This window comes from Balaenoptera physalus (genome assembly GCF_965194825.1).
Source record: "Balaenoptera physalus genome assembly, chromosome: 14".
NCBI lineage: Eukaryota > Metazoa > Chordata > Mammalia > Artiodactyla > Balaenopteridae > Balaenoptera > Balaenoptera physalus.
Genome location: NC_138893.1, coordinates 37,931,681 through 37,951,911, shown reverse-complemented (window position 1 = coordinate 37,951,911; position 20,231 = coordinate 37,931,681). Strand labels below are relative to the sequence as shown.

The 20,231-nt window shown below is 34.7% G+C and overlaps 1 protein-coding gene and 1 long non-coding RNA gene across 12 annotated transcripts in view; one reads left to right on the top strand and one right to left on the bottom strand.

Annotated features, from left to right (window-relative positions):
• Nucleotides 1-20,231, top strand: part of ATRNL1 (attractin like 1) — a 715,591-nt gene that overhangs the window by 21,581 nt on the left and 673,779 nt on the right. For all 11 annotated transcript variants that reach the window (XR_014253040.1, XR_014253041.1, XR_014253042.1 and 8 more), the window contains exons 2-5: nucleotides 5,017-5,100; nucleotides 6,237-6,350; nucleotides 13,034-13,162; nucleotides 14,841-15,049. Coding sequence is in view for 8 of the 11 variants with exons in the window: in XM_082423366.1 (XP_082279492.1) it covers nucleotides 5,017-5,100; nucleotides 6,237-6,350; nucleotides 13,034-13,162; nucleotides 14,841-15,049 (536 nt within the window). In the remaining 3 variants the exon portion in view is untranslated. The remainder of the gene's footprint in view (nucleotides 1-5,016; nucleotides 5,101-6,236; nucleotides 6,351-13,033; nucleotides 13,163-14,840; nucleotides 15,050-20,231) is intronic.
• The window catches only part of LOC309642220, a 392,437-nt gene that overhangs the window by 288,193 nt on the left and 84,013 nt on the right, over nucleotides 1-20,231 (bottom strand). The gene's annotated exons all lie outside the window — the stretch shown is intronic.

The following is a 20,231-nucleotide window of genomic DNA, read 5'->3' as shown; positions in this document are numbered from 1 at the left end:
GAAGTCTTGCCAGGGCTGTGAACTAAACTTTTTCTGTAATTCTGCTCCTCTCATAATCTGGTCCTGGGCTGGTTTTCCAGTTAGGTCAACCTTCTGGCCTCAGAAATAGAGTCTCTTTAAATGTTACAGAGTCCCCTGGCATTTACACTGTATCTAAAATTGGTGGTTGGTGAATTGAGTCTTATAGGATCTTGGGGCAAGCTGCTTATGGGTCGGTGTCTTAGTACAGGCACTCTGCTGCAGTTTTCTGCCTTTAGCATATCAATGGCTTTTAACATCAGTCAACTAATTCCACAGTCCTTGTACCTACCCTTGCTATTCTATTTCTCAAATATTAGAGATATCACATAAGTCTATTGCATTAGTCAGTGCATCACCTTCCTCTGGTATCCTCTCTCAATTCAGCAAAAGTGAAAGTCTTTGTCATTGTGAGCTACAGCATGCCACAGGTTATTGCCACTCTCTCTACCACCCCCAGTGTGACTCTTGTTGCCATCTGGCCAGTGAGTGATCCAGCCCCAGAGGCCATCTTGAAGTTCTGCTTCCTGGTACTGTTAGTTTGGTCACACTCCCCTCCACTACCTTGAAGCAGATCCTGAGATAAGAATTGAGCACATGTAGTATATTTGGGAGATTCAGGGACACTGACAGAAGTGAAAGAAGAGAAGGAGCCAATAAGGGAGGTATGTTATCAAGTCAGGTACCACACTGGGTGACTGGAGCCAAATCCCACAAGGAAGTGCACTTCATTATTATTGCAGCAAAGAGATAAGCAAGTTTGGAGTTTTTCCAAATCATTCATTGGCTAGGGGCTGCCCTGGGAGGATGTTGATTCACAGGCACTTTCAGCCCACCACATGCATAGGAAGAGTGGGTTCTAGTAGATAGAGAGAGCCCTTCAACATTGATGCAGGTGCTGGCCTGAGAAAGTCAGGCTGGAGTGTATGGAAATGGTCAGAGGGTCTGAGAGGATATGGTGTAATGCTGACACTGTTGGCAACTGTCTGTTTTCAGCTATGCAAGATAATATGAGATTACTTTCTAAAGTTGTACTGATTTATCCTATGAGAATTATCTCCACATCCTTGCCAATATTTGGTATTATTAATCTCTTTAATTTTAGCCATTCTGTTGGGTGCATAGTGGTACGCTATTGTGATTTTATTTTGCATATCCTTTATTATTATTGGTTGGTTTGGGTCCAATCAGGAAAGAAAATCACACAGTAATTTTAATAGGAAAAGTTTAATGTAAAGGATTATTGACTGTAACACAGATTGGAACCGAGAAATTGGCTAGTAAGAAGTAAAGAGAACTCTGCAAAATACAGAAGTAGTAGATACAAGGAGCAGCCACTACTACTGTTATGGCTGAGATAGAACTCTTAAGTGAGAGTCCCTGTGACCTGGCCTGAGATCCAGACCTTGTTTTGTGTGGTTTCTAAAGTCTCTAGATACATATACTATTTCTCTATTCTATAGATCTGGAATTACTTGTTGGGAGAGCAGGCTGTGGCTTACTGAATGGCAGAAAAGTCACTGTAAAGCTGTACCTGCAGAACTTGCTTAACATCTGCCCTTTGGAACTTGCCATGGTTACTTATGGGATGCTGGGGGGAGCTGTTCACAGAGTGGTGTCTCACTGGAGGCCTCTGCTGCAGAACTGCCTGAGGGGAAGTGCTGGGGGAAACTGTTGGTGGCTGGGTGCTGGTGGCCATCAGGTACGTAGGAGCCTAGTACCTAGTGCTGCAGGAGCTTGTTGAGTGAGTACATTGGAACCAGGAAGCAAATCTGTTTCCTCCTGCAGTCTCTCCAGCATGCTCTATTGACAAAGCCTGCAGGCTTAGCATCCTGCCATCTGGAAAAAAAAAATATTTAAAGGGCCCAGATCCATTTTCATAAAGTAGGCAAAAAGTCTGAATTTTGAGGTGGGAGGCAATGGATAACTGCCACAGTCTGCCCTTTAATTATTCAGCTTCTTCTGTATGCATCCTTCTAAACACACGTGAACTCCCCAGCAACCAACAAAGCTGTATTTCTACCTAAGAAGATACACTTTTTCCAAGTGAAGTTCTCATCCTTTGTCCAAAAGGAGGAAACACACGGTTTCGAGAGTCATTGTATCTATCACTGGTTATGTTAATTGCTCTTCATATTCAGTCATAGTCACACTAAATATTCCATTATCTAAAGTCTAAATTGTAAAGTTACAGCTTGTAAATAAAATAAAAATGTGAAGGAGAGAGGATGTGTGTGTGTGTGTGTGTGTGTGTGTATCAAATAGAAACTATGTAAAGTTGTTAGGATACTTACCTATTTAATTTGTTAAAAAACCATAATTGATGTGTATGATTCTGCTCTTCCACTCCCCATACCATATTTCCCCTGCCCTCAACTAGAATCTTGGCTCCTTGGAGTTATACTTGGTGGAGTGACCCACACCCAATGGGTTGAACCCTCAATCATCCTGCTGTAGTTTGGATATTTTTTATGGACCTGTCTTCTAGATCTCTCATCCTCTTTTAGCTGTGTTTAATGTGTTGTTAAACCCGTCCATCGAATTCTTAAATTTTTATTTATTTATTTATTTATTTATTTGGCTGTGTTGGGTCTTCGTTTCTGTGCGAGGGCTTCCTCTAGTTACGGCAAGCGGGGGCCACTCTTCATCGCGGTGCGCGGGCCTCTCACCATCGTGGCCTCTCTTGTTGCGGAGCACAGGCTCCAGAGGCGCAGGCTCAGTAATTGTGGCTCACAGGCCTAGTTGCTCCACGGCATGTGGGATCCTCCCAGACCAGGGCTCGAACCCGTGTCCCCTGCATTAGCAGGCAGACTCTCAACCACTGCGCCACCAGGGAAGCCCCGAATTCTTAATTTTGATTAATGTAGTTTTCAGTATTAGAATTTCCATTATTTTTTTCGAATATACTGTTACTTTTTACAGTTTTCAGTTAACTGCTGAAATTTTAAATCGTGTCTTTTGTCTTTTTGAACTTAGTATGTCATATTTGTTTTATAGGGCACATCTGATAATCTCCACAATTGGAATATCTTCAGGTCTCTTCCTGAAGATATTCTGTTGGTTTTTGTTTTGTTGTCTTCTATCTTTATGTGTCTTATTCTCTTTGATCATAGTGGACATCTTATTTGAAAAATTATTGGTAGAAATAATTTGAGGACTAGGATAATGTTACTTTTCTTCAGAGAATATTTTTGTATCTTCCGTTAGGAGCCTTGGCATAATAGTTCTAGTATCACCTTAAGCCAATGGTAGGTCTTGGGGTTTTCTGTCATCCTAATGACTTGTAGCTGGGCCGCAGTCCACGTAATGGCTGGTTTCTGGTACACCTTTACCCTTATAGAAAATCTTTGTGTCCCAGTTCAGAGTGCCGTGTTGTTTATTTGAGCCTCTACCTTTTGTAGGTTATTACGTCCAGCTTTTGTCCCCCTTCTTCCTTGAGGCTGTCAAAAGTACTCTCAGCCTTTTGGCAGTCTCTAATAAATAGATAAAATTTTCCATAACAGAAGTAGCTCTGGATGCCTGGTTCCTCTTTAAAGAATTTGCAACTTCTGGATCTTGGCTTAGTAGGTCTTACCATTTTGTTACTTATAAGATTTAAAAATTGTTCTTTAGCTTTTTAAATTATCTTCAGTGGAGGTTTGTCTGAATTAGCTCATTTGGAGCTATTACTGGAAGTGAGAAATAAGGACAAGCTATTTAACTTGTTATTTAAAATGTGCTTCAGTTTTCTCATCTGTAATATGGGATTAATAATTACTATCTTGTGGGGCTTTTGAGATTTTTAAGTGAGGTAACACATTATGAGCTTACAGTAATACCTAATACTATAAAATGCTCAATTTATTATTATATTACTTTGAGAACATTGGAATGTTTAAAAACTTTTCCAAGCATGAATTAGCCCTTTTTTAAACCCAAACTAATTTGCAGGGATTACGAAAGACTTTCAAATAACATTTACATTAATTGACCTTTCTGTTAACCCTGATTTAGGCAAGTGAAACTCTTTTCCTTTAATGTTTTTGAGACTCAACGCTACAAGGAAAATTTAATTTTGTCTAAAACTAGATAATTACCCTGATATCTGTGTATACATGTATGTATGTATGTATGTATGTATAAATATATGTGTGTATGTATATGGGGATATATAAAGACTGATAAGCCATTGTGTGTGTGTGTGTGTGTGTGTATGTGCATGTGCACGCGTGCGTGTGTGTGTGTATGTCTACATAAATACATAAAGGCTAAATGGGAAGATATCTTAGTTATTTAAAATATTGTCTTTTGTTGATAAAATATAATTGGGCTGGAGCTAAGGAGAACAAAATGAAGTAGCATTGGGTTGTTTAAATATTTTAAAATTCTGAAAATTTGAAGCTTTTCTAAATATCTTTTTCTTTTTTGTGTTTAAAATAGAAGATAATTACAAAACCCTTGATTTACCCTATTTTTAAAATTGACTGAGTTCTTGGACTAGATATAAAGTTGACGAAGGAAAATGATTCTAAAAACAGGTAGCTGAACTCAATAAAGTCTGGTGACAGCTACTTTAGTCTTGCTGCATGAAAAGCAAACATAGCTTTTGTAACCTCCAAAAGTGCTAGGTACATATACTATTTCTCTATTCCATAGATCTGCATCTTTCAAAGTGCATTTGATCTTCTTTCTTTTGCATCCATCTAATTTTTGTGCAGAGGAAGTTTAACTTAATCTATTTTGCATCAGCATTGAACCCATCTGTATAATGTTCAGTCTTTCAATGTGTTTTTCCACTATGTAAAATGAAACAATCATAATACATAAAAATTTAAAGAAATTCAAAATAAGTTTCCTTTGAGATTTAGAGAGATGATATATGGCAATCTGAAAATTTTCTTAAGTTGTAAATAAATTCTCCTGTTTGGAAGTTTGGTTTAGTGTCTTTTTAAATTTTTTATGCTACTGTGTGTCTTAAAGTTACTTTAAGGTAATCATTTTCATGATTTTGTTTTCTAGGTTAACAGAACCTTCTGGATATTTAACAGATGGTCCAATTAACTATAAGTATAAAACCAAATGTACATGGCTAATTGAAGGCTAGTAAGTATACAATTTGCATTAAATTAATTTATTCTGAAATGATAAAGAAGGTGATTATATCAGTGTTAAAGCATTAAAATATAACAACTTCATAGTTATATAGTTTATTCTGTTGTTTATTATTGGAAAACATTATTCATGATGTTTTAAAATGGGATTGATGAATTTTAGATATAATGTTTAATGTAAATTACAATACCCTTTTACTTGTGATAATAGTTTGATTTTTACATATATTTATTTTTAAGTTATGTTACTATGGCATTAAGTCAAGTATGCATTTTTGGCTTCTTTTAAATCGCTTGTTATGGAATTTGAAGACTGCATAGAAAGTGTAAAAATATTCCATGCTGAATTATGCCATTGGTTCATACTATTCAGCATTTTAGTTCTAAGGGTGTTAAAAAAAGAACATTTTGTAAAAGAGAGAGTTAATTGTCCTTTTAGAGGCATTTTTCAGTAATTAGGGCTTGAGACTGAATTTATCTATTTAAACATATTATGAATGGATCATAAATGATATGAGTTGTTTTTGAACTATTTTATGATTTTAAAGAGTGTATTTGGAAAACTGGGTTTTTATTTTTGTTACTTTAAAGGTTTTTTAAAACTTCAAGGTTATTAATTCCCTGTGTACCTGTGGTCTCATATATTTGTTAACAAATAACAGTATATCGTATTGAGACCTTTTGATTAAAATTTGAAGACCTTATTAGTACCTCTAGTTAAGAGTTCATAGAAATAAGAACAGTCTTGAGTGTTGAATTTAAAAATCAGCTTTATTCAAGTACAATTTGCATACAATGAAATACACCCATATTAAGTGTACAGTTCAATAAGGTTTCAGTAATGTATACAATTTATGTACCTCCACCTTAGTCAAGACATAGAACATTTCCTCTTGACTAAATTTTTAGAGAAGGATGATACATACATATGGCTGGTTAATGGATTTTGGAGTTGTATATCATTTTTACAAATTAGATATGACTGGTTATCAATCTTTTATACTGATGACTTATGGATTTATAGCTAAATTATCTGTAAATAGGTTTTTAATAAAATACTCTAAGATTTCTTTAGACCGTGCTTTACATATTACATATTAATTTTAAAATATTTTAATTTTTTTTCAGTCCAAATGCAGTGTTAAGATTAAGATTCAATCATTTCGCTACAGAATGTAGCTGGGATCATATGTATGTTTATGATGGAGATTCAATATATGCACCTTTAATAGCTGTACTTAGGTGAGTAGTTATGTTTAATTGATGAATTTATAGTCAGTTGTAGAAAAATAACTATAATTTATTAATTTTAAATATATACTCATCTTTACTGCAAAAATAAATTTAGCATAGGCGTTGATGGCTAAACTTCAAAGATGGTCTAAGACTATGATGATACTGTGACTGTCAACTTAGGGGTATATATAATAATGTAAACATTGATATAACAGAGATAAGTAGTTACTGTTTCAGAAATGTAGATTTATTAATAAATACCCCTTATTCTTGCTGTACATAGTTCATTCTTTTAAAATGAATTGAATCTGTTCTCAGAACTATCTGCATTTGGATAGATTAATGTGAGTTCTAGCTGACAAAGGAATTAATAGATATATATTTTATAGTTATCTTTTTATTTTAGAGAAATTATAAAATTTTAAATTCTGTAAAAAAAGGTTAAGTTATGCTTTATGTAGTGGTTTAATAAAGAAGGTGTTTCTATCAGTTCTCACAGTTTGGGAATTTTGGTTGTTTCCAAATATTTTATTGTTAGTAGTCAGGTAGTAAGATTTAATTTAAAAATTTAAAAATCACAGCATTTTCAGTATCAATTTAAAACTCTTTATTATGTATGTACAAATTATTATGAAATGTTTTATAAACAGGAGAGAATATATTAGATAGAAAAATTTTTGAGCATATAGTGTAGATTAGTGTCCAGTTTAACTAACATGATACATGATTGTTGACTAGAGTTATTCATTACATTATTCCTTACTTTTGTTACTTATACAGTATCTCTTATATGTCCTGTCATTGTTAAAAATTTAAATATGGGTAAAAGCTTATTGTTTCCTTCAACATTTTTTATTTTATTTTTATTTTTACTATTTATGTTGTAAATATTCTAACAGGAATGTAAACTATTATTTTTTTGGACAAATACGTAAGGGCTGTGTTTCCGAATGACTGTTTCAAAATGACTCCTGAGAGCTTAGATGCTTATTCTGTGATACTGCTATTGCTCAAGATACTTGTAGAACTTAATTTTTGAGTTGTTTGAAAATTATAGAAAGGGTATTCTGGAGTAACCCTTCATCTAACACCAATAGATAGAAAATGGAGCAGAGCCTTGTGAATAATTACATTGTAGGATAATTTATTGCAACAATTAGATAAGATACTAGGTTCAAACATTTATTTTTAGCAATTTAGATGTAACTGTTATCATTCCTCTATTTTTATGACATTATTAACTGACCATCATTTAGATATGTGCCTTTTCATTTGTTTTTCTAGTAGTTGTGATGACTGCATTAATTAACAGTGATTCATTAACACTCTTACCAGCCATTTCTTGATACTAAAGGAAGCTTTTGTAAGATAATTAGCAGGATGGGATTTAGCATATGACTGTGAAGGTGGAACCAGTGACTTTTCATCAGCAAGTATTCCTGTTAACTATCCTGAGAGAAATGGAAAACTCATGTTTATTGAATATCCACTTGATTCTAAACACTGTACTAGGCAGTTTAAGTGTCATCAGTCCTTGTTAGGATATTGTGGAAGAAGTACTATTATCCCCCATTTATTGTTGAGAAAATTGAGACTCAGAGAAATAAAGTTTTACTTCTAATAGATGGTAGAGCCAGGATTAGGACTTGACAATCTCTGGACTTAAAAGCCTATACTGTTTGTACTTCATTTTACTAAGAATTCAGAATCTAAATGTTTGAATTATTCCAGCTGTATAAGAATTTATTATTCAACAAACATTTGATAACCTCCTCAATTCAAGAGACTGTTATAAGCCTGGAGGATGCAGTAAGGAGTAAGATACAGGCCATTGCAGACACCAGCTACCTGAAGTTGCACCGAACTTTATAGGTTTAGTGCACAGTCCTTCACAAAACTGCCCTCACTTCAGATAACAGCTGCAAGTTCAGGGGTCTCCAGGCCACCTGCACTTCTGACCAGCTGGCTACAAATTTAGAGGTGCCTGTGACCCCCTCAGGTTCAATAATTTGCTAGAATAACTCACAGAACTCAGGAAAGCACTATACTTATGATTATAGTTTTATTATAAAGGATAAAAATCAGGACCAGTCAAATGAAGAGACACATAGGGTGAGATCTGGGAGCATCTCAAAGCTGTGTCCTCAGGACATATGTTACCTCCCCAACATATCAGTGTGTATTGCCGCTTAGGATGCTCACCTGATTTACAGGTGTACAGAGTTTTTTGGGGGTTTCCTTTTGTAGGCATTATTGATCTAATCATTGGCCATGAGGCTGAACGCAATCTTTAGCCCCATTCTGACTCTGGAAGTCAGATTGATTTCTTGTGGCTTAAAGCCCCAGCCAATCACATGCTTGGTTTTTCTGGTGTGGCCAGCTCCCATCCTGAGTCACCTCATTAGCATAAACTCTGAGCCCACCATGAATAACAGAGACATTCCTATCACTTGGGAAATTCCAAGGATTTGGAGGCTACATCACCACACAGTAGTTGGGCACTGGTGGTGGTATGTAAACAGATTTTTTACACAGCACAATAAGTGTTATAATCAGGTTATGAAAAGAGTGCTATATGATTGCAGAAGTAATGAATTCATCATGGTGAGTTTCATCATGAGTAGAAGAATGATAGACAAAGTGTGGGGGTCAGATAGGACATTCTAGGTAGAGAAAAACATACGTACAAAGGCATGTACACACTAAAGAACATTATATTTTGCGACAGTAGTAAGTAGTTACGAGTAACTTGATTATAGGAAATGTGAAGGGATAGGTAGGTGCCAGATTACCCAATAAATGGTAATCAGTAACATCTACTGAATACTTACTATGTGAGGGGCAGTGTGCAAGAGTTCTTTATATATATCAAGTCATTTAATCCTCACAATAACCTTTTAGGTAGGTATTATTATTGCCATTTTGTAAATGGAGAATTAAGGCACAGAGAGATTCTGTGAGTGGCCCAAAGTTGCTTAACTGGTTGGTGATAGAGTCAGAATACGAGCCTGATTTTATAATGCTGTAATCACTGTAGTGTTGCTTTCTTGTTACCACACTAAAGAAATTGGACTTTATTCTGTAGGAAAGACTTTTTAGAATTTGGAGAATGGATTGTAATGGAGACCTGTTATTTTTTATTGTGTGCTAGACAATCATGTGCTGGACACCATGTTTGTAAAGTCATAGGTAGTGATAATTTGAGGCCTAGAAAGTTATTGTATTCCCAAAGAGTGCCTGGGGACACTAGAAATCCACAATCAACTGAATTCTAATTCAGGTGTTGAGGTAATTCACACCAAACTGAAGTTCAGTCCCCTGAGGGGCCTGTCTTCTACTAGTTCACTTTTACACCTAGTCTTTGGGGTCTCAGGTCAAAGTGAGGGCCCTGTGTTCCACTTTTTGGTTTCCTAGCTATGTAAAACAGCCCAGTTTCTTAGCCCTTCAGACCTCACCTCCAACTTTGAAATCAGTGAATGCCCATAAGGAGAAATGGCTCTAATTCTTGGGCTTATTACCCTTTTCTTAGTTCTCCCAGTACCTTCAGGCTGATTTTTTTTAACTGTCAGTTTTTCTAGTTGACTTCAGTGGGAGGGTTGGTTGGTCCAAATTGGTATGTTATGTGAGAAGTGTGAGTCCTCTTTCATTTACTGCTTTCACAACACTTACAAACAAACAACCAAGCAAACAAATCTGCTCTTTTCATCTGTTTCAGAGGGATTAATCATATCTGTTATAAACATCTGGGAATATTATTTTTAGTAATGTACTCATTTGATATAATCTCACTGCAATGAAAAATATATATGTGTAACTAAAACTGGTCTTACAGAATTTTAATTGTGTTGACAGACTCCTTTTAAAATCTTTTGTTCTTTCATAAACATAAGCTAGTCGATGTTGTAATAAGTATTACAACATCAGGCATTGATTACTTTTTAATTTGTTTGCTTTTCAAAATGTGTTTACAAAATAAATTATTTGACTATAATATTTCATTTTGTTCTGTCAAATATGATTTGAATTAGGGAATTCAGTTCCTGGTGGTGCCTAAACATAAGTTTAACAGTGTCTAAAGGCATTGACTATTTTGAGTAATGTAATTTGTTGTTAGCAGCTTCTTTTCTTTCTCAGATTTTATGCTTTCATAGATTTAGAGAGGATAGTATGTATAAATAAATGAAGATACATAGTTTTCCCCCATGAACAAGTAGGGTTAAAAAGGGAGAAGTACCAGTTATTAATTTAGAACTCCTGCTTTTATACATTTATATTTCTCCCCACAAACTTCATTTTCTTTTGTGTGTGTATGAGTAATATTGTCTTTTGGAATAATTATATATTAATGTAATTTGCATAAGTATGCAAAATTCTAAAGAAATATAAAAAGTGTGTATTTTAAGATGAACTAAAATACTTAGATTAGTGTATTGGAAATGTACAACTTTAATTAGAGTAGCATTGTAGTCACTTAGCTGATGTGGAATGTTCTATCTAGCTTCATGAGAATTTGCAACTAGTGGGGAAAAGTAAGGCTATAAGGTCACTTGTTAGAGTACCAAGGTGGTTGGTTTTATTTTATTTTATTTATTTAATTGAAGTATAGTTGATTTACAATATTATAGTAGTTTCAGGTGTACAACATAGTGATTTGATATTTTTATATAGATTATACTCCATTTAAAGTTATTATGAAATATTGGCTATATTCTCTGTGCTGTAATTACATCCTTGTATCTTACTTATTTATACTTAGTACTTTGTACCTCTTGATCCTCTTCCCCTATCTTGTTACCTCCGCCACCCCCTCCCCACTGGTAGCCACTAGTTTGTTCCCTGTATCTGTGACTCTGTTTCTGTTTTGTTATATTCATTTGTTTGTTTTATTTTTTAGATTCCACATATAAGTGAAAACATATAGTATATGTCTTTCTCTGTCTGACTTAATTCACTAAGCGTAATAACCCCCAGGTCCATCCATGTTGCTGCACATGGCAAAATTTCATCTTTTTATGGCTGAGTAATATTCCATTTGTTTGTGTGTGTGTGTGTGTGTGTGTGTGTGTGTGTGTGTGTACCATATCTTCTTTATCCATTTATTTCTTGGTGGACATTTAGGTTGCTTCCATATCTTGGCTTTGTAATAATGCTGCTAAGAACATTGGGGTGCATATATCTTTTTGAATTGGTATTTTCATTTTCTTTGGATATATACCCAGGAATAGAATTGCTAGATCACATGGTAGTTCTGTTTTTAATTTTTTGAGAAACCTCTGTACTGTTTTCCATAGTGGCTGCACCAATTTGTATTCCCATCAAGAATGCACAAGGGTTCCCTTTTCTTCACATCCTCCCCAACATTCATTATGTTGTCTTTTTGATGACAGCCATTCTGACAGGTGGGGGGTGATGTCTCATTGTGGTTTTGATTTGCATTTCCCTGATAATTAGTGATGTTGAGCATCTTTTCACATGCCTGTTGGCCATCTGTATGTCTTCTTTGGAAAAATGTCTATTCATGTCTTCTGCCCATTTTTTAAACAAGGTTTTTTTTTTTGTTGTTGTTGTTTTTGATGTTGAGTTGTATGAGCTCTGTATATATTTTGGACATTAACCCCTTATCAGACATATCATTTGCAAATATCTCCTCCCATACAGCAAGGTTGTCTTTTCATTTTGTTGATGGTTTCCTTTGCTGTGCCAAAGCTTTTAAGTTTGATTAGGTCCCATTTGTTTAGTTTTGCTTTTGTCTCCCTTGCTTGAGGAGACAAGATCCAAAAAATAATGCTACAACTTATGTCAAAGAGTGTTCTGCCTATGTTTTCTTCCAGGAGTTGTATGGTTTCTGGTCTTACATTTAGGTCTTTAATCCATTTTGAGTTTATTTTTGTATATGGTGTGAAGGCATGTTCTGATCTCATTGTTTTACATGGAGCTGTCCAGTTTTCTCAGCACCATTTGTTGAAGAGTCTAGCTGTTCTCCATTGTATATTCTTGCCTCCTTTGTCATAGATTAATTGACCATAAGTGCATGGGTTTATTTCTCAGTTCTCTATTCTGTTCCATTGATCTATGTGTCTGTTTTTGTGCTAGTACTCTTACTGTTTTGATGACTGTAGCTTTGTAGTATAGTCTGAAGTCAGGGAGGGTGATACCTCCAGCTTTGTTCTTTTTTCTCAAGATTGCTTTGGCTATTCAGGGTCTTTTGTGGTTCCATACAAATTTTAGGATTATTTGTTCTAGTTCTGTGAAAAATGTCATGGGTATTTTGATAAGGGTTGCATTGAATCTGTAGATTGCTTTGGGTAGTATGGACATTTTAACTCTATTAATTCTTCTCCAAGGTGGCTTTAAATTAAGGTTTACATATGACTTAAGTTAATGATCACCCTATAGTATTATGACAGGATGGATGGCAGGCCAAAAGGAAGAAATGGGACATTGCAGTCCAAATGGTGAGAAGAGAAAAAGGAATATGGTGGCATGAGAGTAGATGTTAGTCTGTTGGCAGCAGTAGCAGAGCTAATTGGTGAGAAATGACTAGGAACTCATTTTAGATTTATTCTTCTAGTTGCCCATTCTAATGTAGATACTTAGTGATTCTGACAAGAATATTTTGAGTAAATTTTGTGTGATTAACTGTCATATGTACATTAATATACAGAGTGTTCAATTTTGCTCTCTTACAGTGGTTTGATAGTCCCTGAAATAAGGGGAAATGAAACTGTGCCTGAAGTTGTTACAACGTCTGGCTATGCACTGTTACATTTTTTTAGTGATGCTGCATATAATCTAACTGGCTTCAACATTTTTTACTCGTAAGTATTTTTTCAAAAAAATTCATATTGTAATGATTCTTATAATTTGACATAAAAGAGTTTAGTGGTTTTTTTTTTTTTTAATTTTATTTATTTATTTATTTATTTATTTATTTATGGCTGTGTTGGGTCTTCGTTTCTGTGTGAGGGCTTTCTCTAGTTGCGGCAAGTGGGGGCCACTCTTCATCGCGGTGCGCGGGCCTCTATTGCAGCCTCTCTTGTTGCGGAGCACAGGCTCCAGACGCGCAGGCTCAGCAATTGTGGCTCACGGGCCTTGTCGCTCCGCGGCATGTGGGATCTTCCCAGACCAGGACTTGAACCCGTGTCCCCTGCATTGGCAGGCAGATTTGCAACCACTGCGCCACCAGAGAAGCCCCATTGTTTGTTTTTATAAATGTCTTATATACCAGGAGCAGGCTAGTGTGTTAAATTCCAAAATATATAGCATCTCTTCCTAAGTGACATAAAATTTTAATAATATATCCCAAAATACTGTCCAAGCTTGTATAGGATAATTTCTAAGTCTCAGGACACTATAGTAACAAGTTAAGTTTGGTTAAAAATTAATTACAAATTAAAAATTTTTGGAAAATGATTAAGTAAATATATTATACAAACTTACTGTAACTTTACTGGTAATAACAGATATGTAGGATTGCAGGGAGCCCTCATCTGCCCTACTGTGCTCCAAGGTATTTTATACCTAATTTGGAGAGTGAATGAGAGCTGAGTTTTCATAGTCCTTCTGTATTCCAAAGACTGTACTGGATGCTTTATATATATTATATTCTTTAATTCTCTTCTCATCAGTTCTGTCAAATGGGTATTTTTCCCATTTTACACATGAGGAAATTGAGGCTTAGGAGATAAGGTAAGTGGCTATATACCACTGTCTTCTCGAAAATTAGAAAATAGTATTTATTGAGCATCTATTGTGTAGACTCTATATACATTTTTATATCTGAAAGTCCAAGGGTGAAGTGAATTAGCCAGAGATGCTTTCAGTTGCTTTCATTAAGAATGGCCACAGAGGAACTTGATACATTTTTTTTGTTTGTTTTCTTCAGGAACGTAGAGAATGATAACCAGAGAATTTTTTGCGAGGAATAAAATATTCTAAATATCCTTGAATCAGCAGTTTATTATAGGATTTATTTATATCAAGAATTTACACAAGGGAGAATAAATATATAGTAGAATATAATCAGTTAGAGAGCCTTAAAATAAAACTTGGTAAATATCCTTTTACTTCCATAACAGTGTATAGGTGATAGCATGCTGTTTAAGTATTATATAACCAGTTTAAATCTTGGCTTCTTATATTGTTTCAGGTATTCATGAATTTAATTTTTTTCTGTGAAATATATATTCAAAGCAGTTGAGTACTTAAGTCTTTACAAAACAGTGTGCTTGGAACTGTATAGATCCTGCAGATCTTGAGTATGTAGTCTTGGTAGCAGAGTAAACTCATTGAATGAACTGAGGCCAATTACAAATGTGTGTAACTGAATTGCTTTAGGGTTTAAAAGGTACAGAGTAAAGAATTGAAGTCGCATTGTAAAATTGCGTTAAATGAAGCACGTAGACACAACATAAAAATTATAAAGTTAACAAAATATTAGCCAAAGTTCTTTTTCAGTTATCTTGAATTTGAATATATATGAATTATATTTTACAGAATCAATTCTTGTCCTAACAATTGCTCTGGTCATGGGAAGTGTACAACTAGTGTCTCTGTTCCAAGTAGAGTATATTGTGAGTGTGATAAATACTGGAAGGGTGAAGCTTGTGACATTCCTTACTGTAAAGCCAATTGCGGCAGTCCAGATCATGGTTACTGTGACCTAACAGGAGAAAAGCTGTGCGTCTGCAATGATAGTTGGCAAGGTAAGTGGCTTTTGAAACATTGATTTATGTATCTAATATATTAATACAAATTCTACACTCATTTGTTTTGCTGTAGTTTACACACCCAAATCTCATGTGTTTTTTTTATTTTTAGAATTTCAGTAACAGTCAACTTCTTAATAGCTTGCTTCTTCACAAATAAAATCAGTAAGATTTTGTCTACGTGCTATTTTGAGAATCAAGTGAAGTTATATATGAAACTCTTTAAATTGTAGACGTGTGGTCATTATGATCTTCTTTAATTTTTTGTTGAGTTCCCAAAGATTTGGTGACGTGGCTGAAATTAACACGTGGTACATTCAAATTTGATTTATAATGGATGATATAAATAGTATATTGCAAAAATAGATGCTCATCTGGGAAGGTACTGGACTATATCAAACTTGTTTCTTGGGAAAGACTGACCTCTTGTGGCTATGTTTTAAAAGAACATAGAGTATTTTTAAAAGTTTAGACGTTTTACAGCTGCTTATTGCAAAAGCAATGAGAAGAATTGGGGAAGAATTTCTAAACAATTTTTATAAATATATTATTAAAGATTAATTTTAGACTGCATTGAAGAGTTTTAGCTTACTTAAGTATTTGGGTATAAAATCATAAATCTTGTCATTGTGGAATTTAATGAAGAGATAGGTCCTAGTTATCTATATACTTACCCACCCAGAACTTGCTTTGTGCAGATTATATTTATGTATTGAGAGCTTACTTTGTGCCAGTGTATTAATCCTGTTGATGGGGGAACTTTGACTCAAGAAATACATAATCCAAAGTTACATGATCATGTGTTATTACAATACAGTGTAACAGTAGTAGCAATAGTTCCTACCAGAGCTGTCTAAAGTAAAAACCAAAGAGAATGGTTTCATATTCAACATTCTTGAGACAAGTTAGAAAAAAATGTTACTGAGTGTGCTGAGTACTTATTTAGAGGAATTATTTTAGGCTTTCCATAAATTATGCCCATTTTAAACCCATGTTATTTCATTAAAAAATTAGTTGCTCCAACCATCTGAAATACCAGTGATTTCTTATTGAATTGAATTTGATTTCCTACTATGATTATGACAGATACAAATTTCTCAGTGTTTTTAATTATATATATGAGGCATATATTTTGTTGAGTGGCTATTTTAATAAATCATGACCTTTCTTCCCTTAAAAAGTGCCTTGAGGTATCTTTTTTTTTTCCGTTTCAGTCTTGAAACTAAAATAACGTCCTTTTCTATGGAGAGAATAGTACACCAAGAATATATTTAAATTAAGGCCTGAGAGATAGAAGTATAGCTTATATGCATGGCGTTTTTCTGACTGGTCTTCATCTGCTATTAGTCCCCATCTCATTCTAACAGTCTTGAAAGCAAAAGAGGGATATGTTTGTATAATACTCTCTATGAGCAGCTCTGTCCTTTTTTGTTCTTTACTTCCTTTTAGTAGTTCTTCTTTAAAATGCTTTATTTTCTGGAGGTTTTGTAATATGTATCTGGTTGAAAATATTATCTTTTGTTTTTCTGACTTTTGTTTATCAGCATTTCACATTTTACTATTCTTGTCAGGAGTGCCTGAAATCATAAAAATTCCTGGCTCTTAAATGTCTATAAGCAAATGAAAATGGGGAAGCAAATGCTGGGTTTGTTTACTTTTAAAGCAAAGTGATAATATGAATAAGTTTATATATATATATGTATTAACACATATATACGCATGTACACATATATTTAAAAAAATGAGAATAATGTTGAAGTGCTTTATTATAAAATATACAGAAATCAGATACATTTTTATACCACTATTAATTCTTTGTAATTAAATAATTCATCTCTGAATTGATATGAATGTTTTATGGGTAGTGTTTGGTGAAATGGATATTGTGCGTCTTTCAAGACAGATGATGTGCAGATTGGTTTCTTTGAGCCTCCAAACTGGCTCCTGATTCTATATCTAAGGAAGCATAGCTTAAAGTAGGTGGGATTGTTGACTATATCACTAGGTTTTAATTTTAGATATATGGAATGGGAGAAATCATTGAGGGGAAATGGAGAGAGAGATTTGTTTCTAGGGCATCTGAGGAATGATCAAAGAACTGGAGATATTTGAAATGAGAGCTGAGGAGGCAATCTGTATGAGATTCAGAGTCTGGCAGTTTTTTTGTAATGTGTTATTTGGAACTGGATTCTTTGGGTTAAGAATAACAGATTGTTGCTACCTTCATTATATTTTATCCATTTATGTTGGTTAATTTTACTTACTCTGTTTGGTTCTGTGCTAGTATATAAAAAGAAAATAAATGTTGTTTTCTAGAAACTGAGATTTTATCAAGAGAATCCAGAGGAAAAGCCTAGATTTTTGTTAAGCCTTGAATTCCCTTCCTCACATTTCTCTAGTGCTTGTCCCACCTAGGCTTCACATCTCCTTGTTTTCCAAATTTAGTTTTTCTATGTAACATCTCCTAAGAGTTTTGCTTAGCCATTACTATACTTTTTTCCCCCTTAACTTTCTCATCTAAGTGTTTCTTCCTTAACCATCTGCTTTCACCTTTTTACTGTTTTAGGCAATAGGAGTATATTTTAAGACTAGAGGGCACCATTAAAGTCAACTGTCCCCCTTTTTCTGTGGAGAGCACTTGTAACAACCAAAAGCTGAAATAGTAAAGAATATAGAAAATGCTAGTGCAACATTTTGAAAAGCACACAAGTTTATTGTATAATGTTTAATTTTGTTATAATGTATAGTTTTCAAAGACAATGATATATACATATCAAATAGATTACTTAAAGGGTAGAGACCTGTGTGGATTCATCTGCTTCTGTGACATCTTTCACTTAATAAAATTTAAGTCTTAATAAGTCACAGGAGGGAAGAAGACAACTTTGAAGAGCATTTTTTCTTTTAAGATGGCTTCCAAACATTGGGATAGATGAGGATTTTTTTTTTTTTTTGGCCACACCACGTGGCATGCGGGATCCTAGTTCCCCTATCAGGGATTGAACCTGTGCCCCCTCCAGTGGAAGCGCGGATTCTCAACTACTGGACCACCAGGGAAGTCCTGAGGAATTTTTAAAAGGCATGAAAATCAAGAGATAATAAATTGGATTTATGTTCATATGTAAATAATACAGTAGAACATTAATTTTCAAAGCAGACTCTCAGATACGGTGTGTTCCCACCCCCCGACCCCCGTCAACTCCCTAATCAGAGTGGCTCCAGGTTTCTCTCTTACATAACTTTAAAAAATCGGAACCACTAGAAGTCTTTGATTTGATTGTAAGCAACAGAAACAGTTCTGGCTTATCTGAGCAGAAAAGGCAGTTATTGGAAAGTATGTCAGGGACCACTATCTCCCAGCATTCATTCTTCCCTTCTTTTTAGTGATAGAATTGACTGAGTTTTTAGCTCAGCACATGGTCTTCAGCTACATACCACATTTTTTCCGCCTTCCTTGTGTCTAGTATGGTTATTGTGCTAAGTTTAGGTAAGTAGGATGTGAGTGGAAGTGCTGTGTGGGAATTTTACATCATTGAGATCTTTTCCAATGGCTGGTAAATGGCAGTAACTGTAGTAAGCAGTAGCACTTGCCCATTTGCCTCTAGAATGTTTTATGAGAGAGGAATTAACTTTTAGTTTTTTTAAGCAACTTATTTTTTGTTCTCTAAACCTGTAATCCGACTAATACAAAAGGATATTGGGTAGCTCGCAAAGGAGATGGGAAGGCTGGAAAAACCTTGGTTAGAAAGGGGTAGGTGTAACAGAAGGCTAGGTGGGTTGGTTCCCAGCAAAGCTGAAGCCACAGGAAAGTTTGATTAGGATATTCCTGTTACTGCCACTGGACCCTGGGGTACCACCACTGGTGTCTTTACTGTGGATACTGTATGCTACAGGCTTGGGGAGAAAAAATTCTAAATTCTCCCCACATCTTTGTATCACTTTTGAAGATTTGAAGGCCTGCTTAGTAAAATCTACTTGGCTAAACTTAGGTCTTATCCATACCTTGCTTGGCTGCCTTGAGATATAGAAATAGAGAATTTAACTTTTCTGAATTGTGTAGTGGGAAAGGATTCTGTTTCTGAACAAAATTCACACAGTGAGAGATTTTCCCAAACTAGGAAGGGGGTTCAAATGATTGGAATCTTCTAAATAAATTAAAAAATCCAAATAAAGTATTTTAAAGTGTAGATTGTTGCCATAATTGACAAGGAATGGGCTGAATAGTTCTCTCATGCCTACTCAGAAAAACTTTGCAATGTGGAATAGATGGTAGGAGTAGACAGGTTGAAAAGATAAACGAGCAGACTTCAGGGTAAAATTCTTTTCTTAATCTATTGCAACAAAACATTTTCCACCTGTTTTATAGAGATGAAAAACAGGTTACCAGGTTTTATATACAAGACCATTGCTTAGCCATTTAAAATTTGTCCCCAGTCCTTTCCTATTCCAGAATGCCCTGTTCAATCCTATCGTTCAGTCCTTTTACATGTCTTCAGGATATTCTTTATAGATATTCAGTGTTCCTTTTCAGTGCGGTTCAGACACTGTTTTCATGTAAGGATTGAAGTTGGTTGTTTTCAGCCTTTAGATGATTGATTAAAAGACAGTATCTTAATATGTAAATCAGGTAATTTGATAGTTTTTCATAGTGTTTCCGATTCTTTATTGAAAGTTACACTTTGGATTTATCTCAGTTCCTTGAATGTTCTTTGTCCCTAAATATTTCAAGGCCTTTCTTATTTCTGCACTTCCCCCTACAACACCCTCACCCCTTAACATTCTAAGACTGGGTCACATCCCCCCACGTGCTTTCATAGGACCCTATCTTTTAAATTTATAGCTTTTATCACATTTATGTTTGTGTGATTCTTTATTATCTTTCCTTCTGGAATACAAACTCCATGAAGTTAAGAATGACTATGTTTTGATCACCTTTATGCCCACAGCATCTTCTGTAGTGCCTGTTGTGTAGTAGGTGCTCACATTTTGTTGTTGTTGTTGTTGAATGAATGAATTAGAAATGTATTAGTTGCTGGTTTAGTGATATGTGGACATTTAAGTATAGATGTTTTAGAAGACTAGTACTCCAATAACTTATGCAATTTACTTGATATATAAAGCATAATTTTAAATATTGAGGGAAACATTTGAATTTGAGCATCTGGTCAGTTATTTTCTT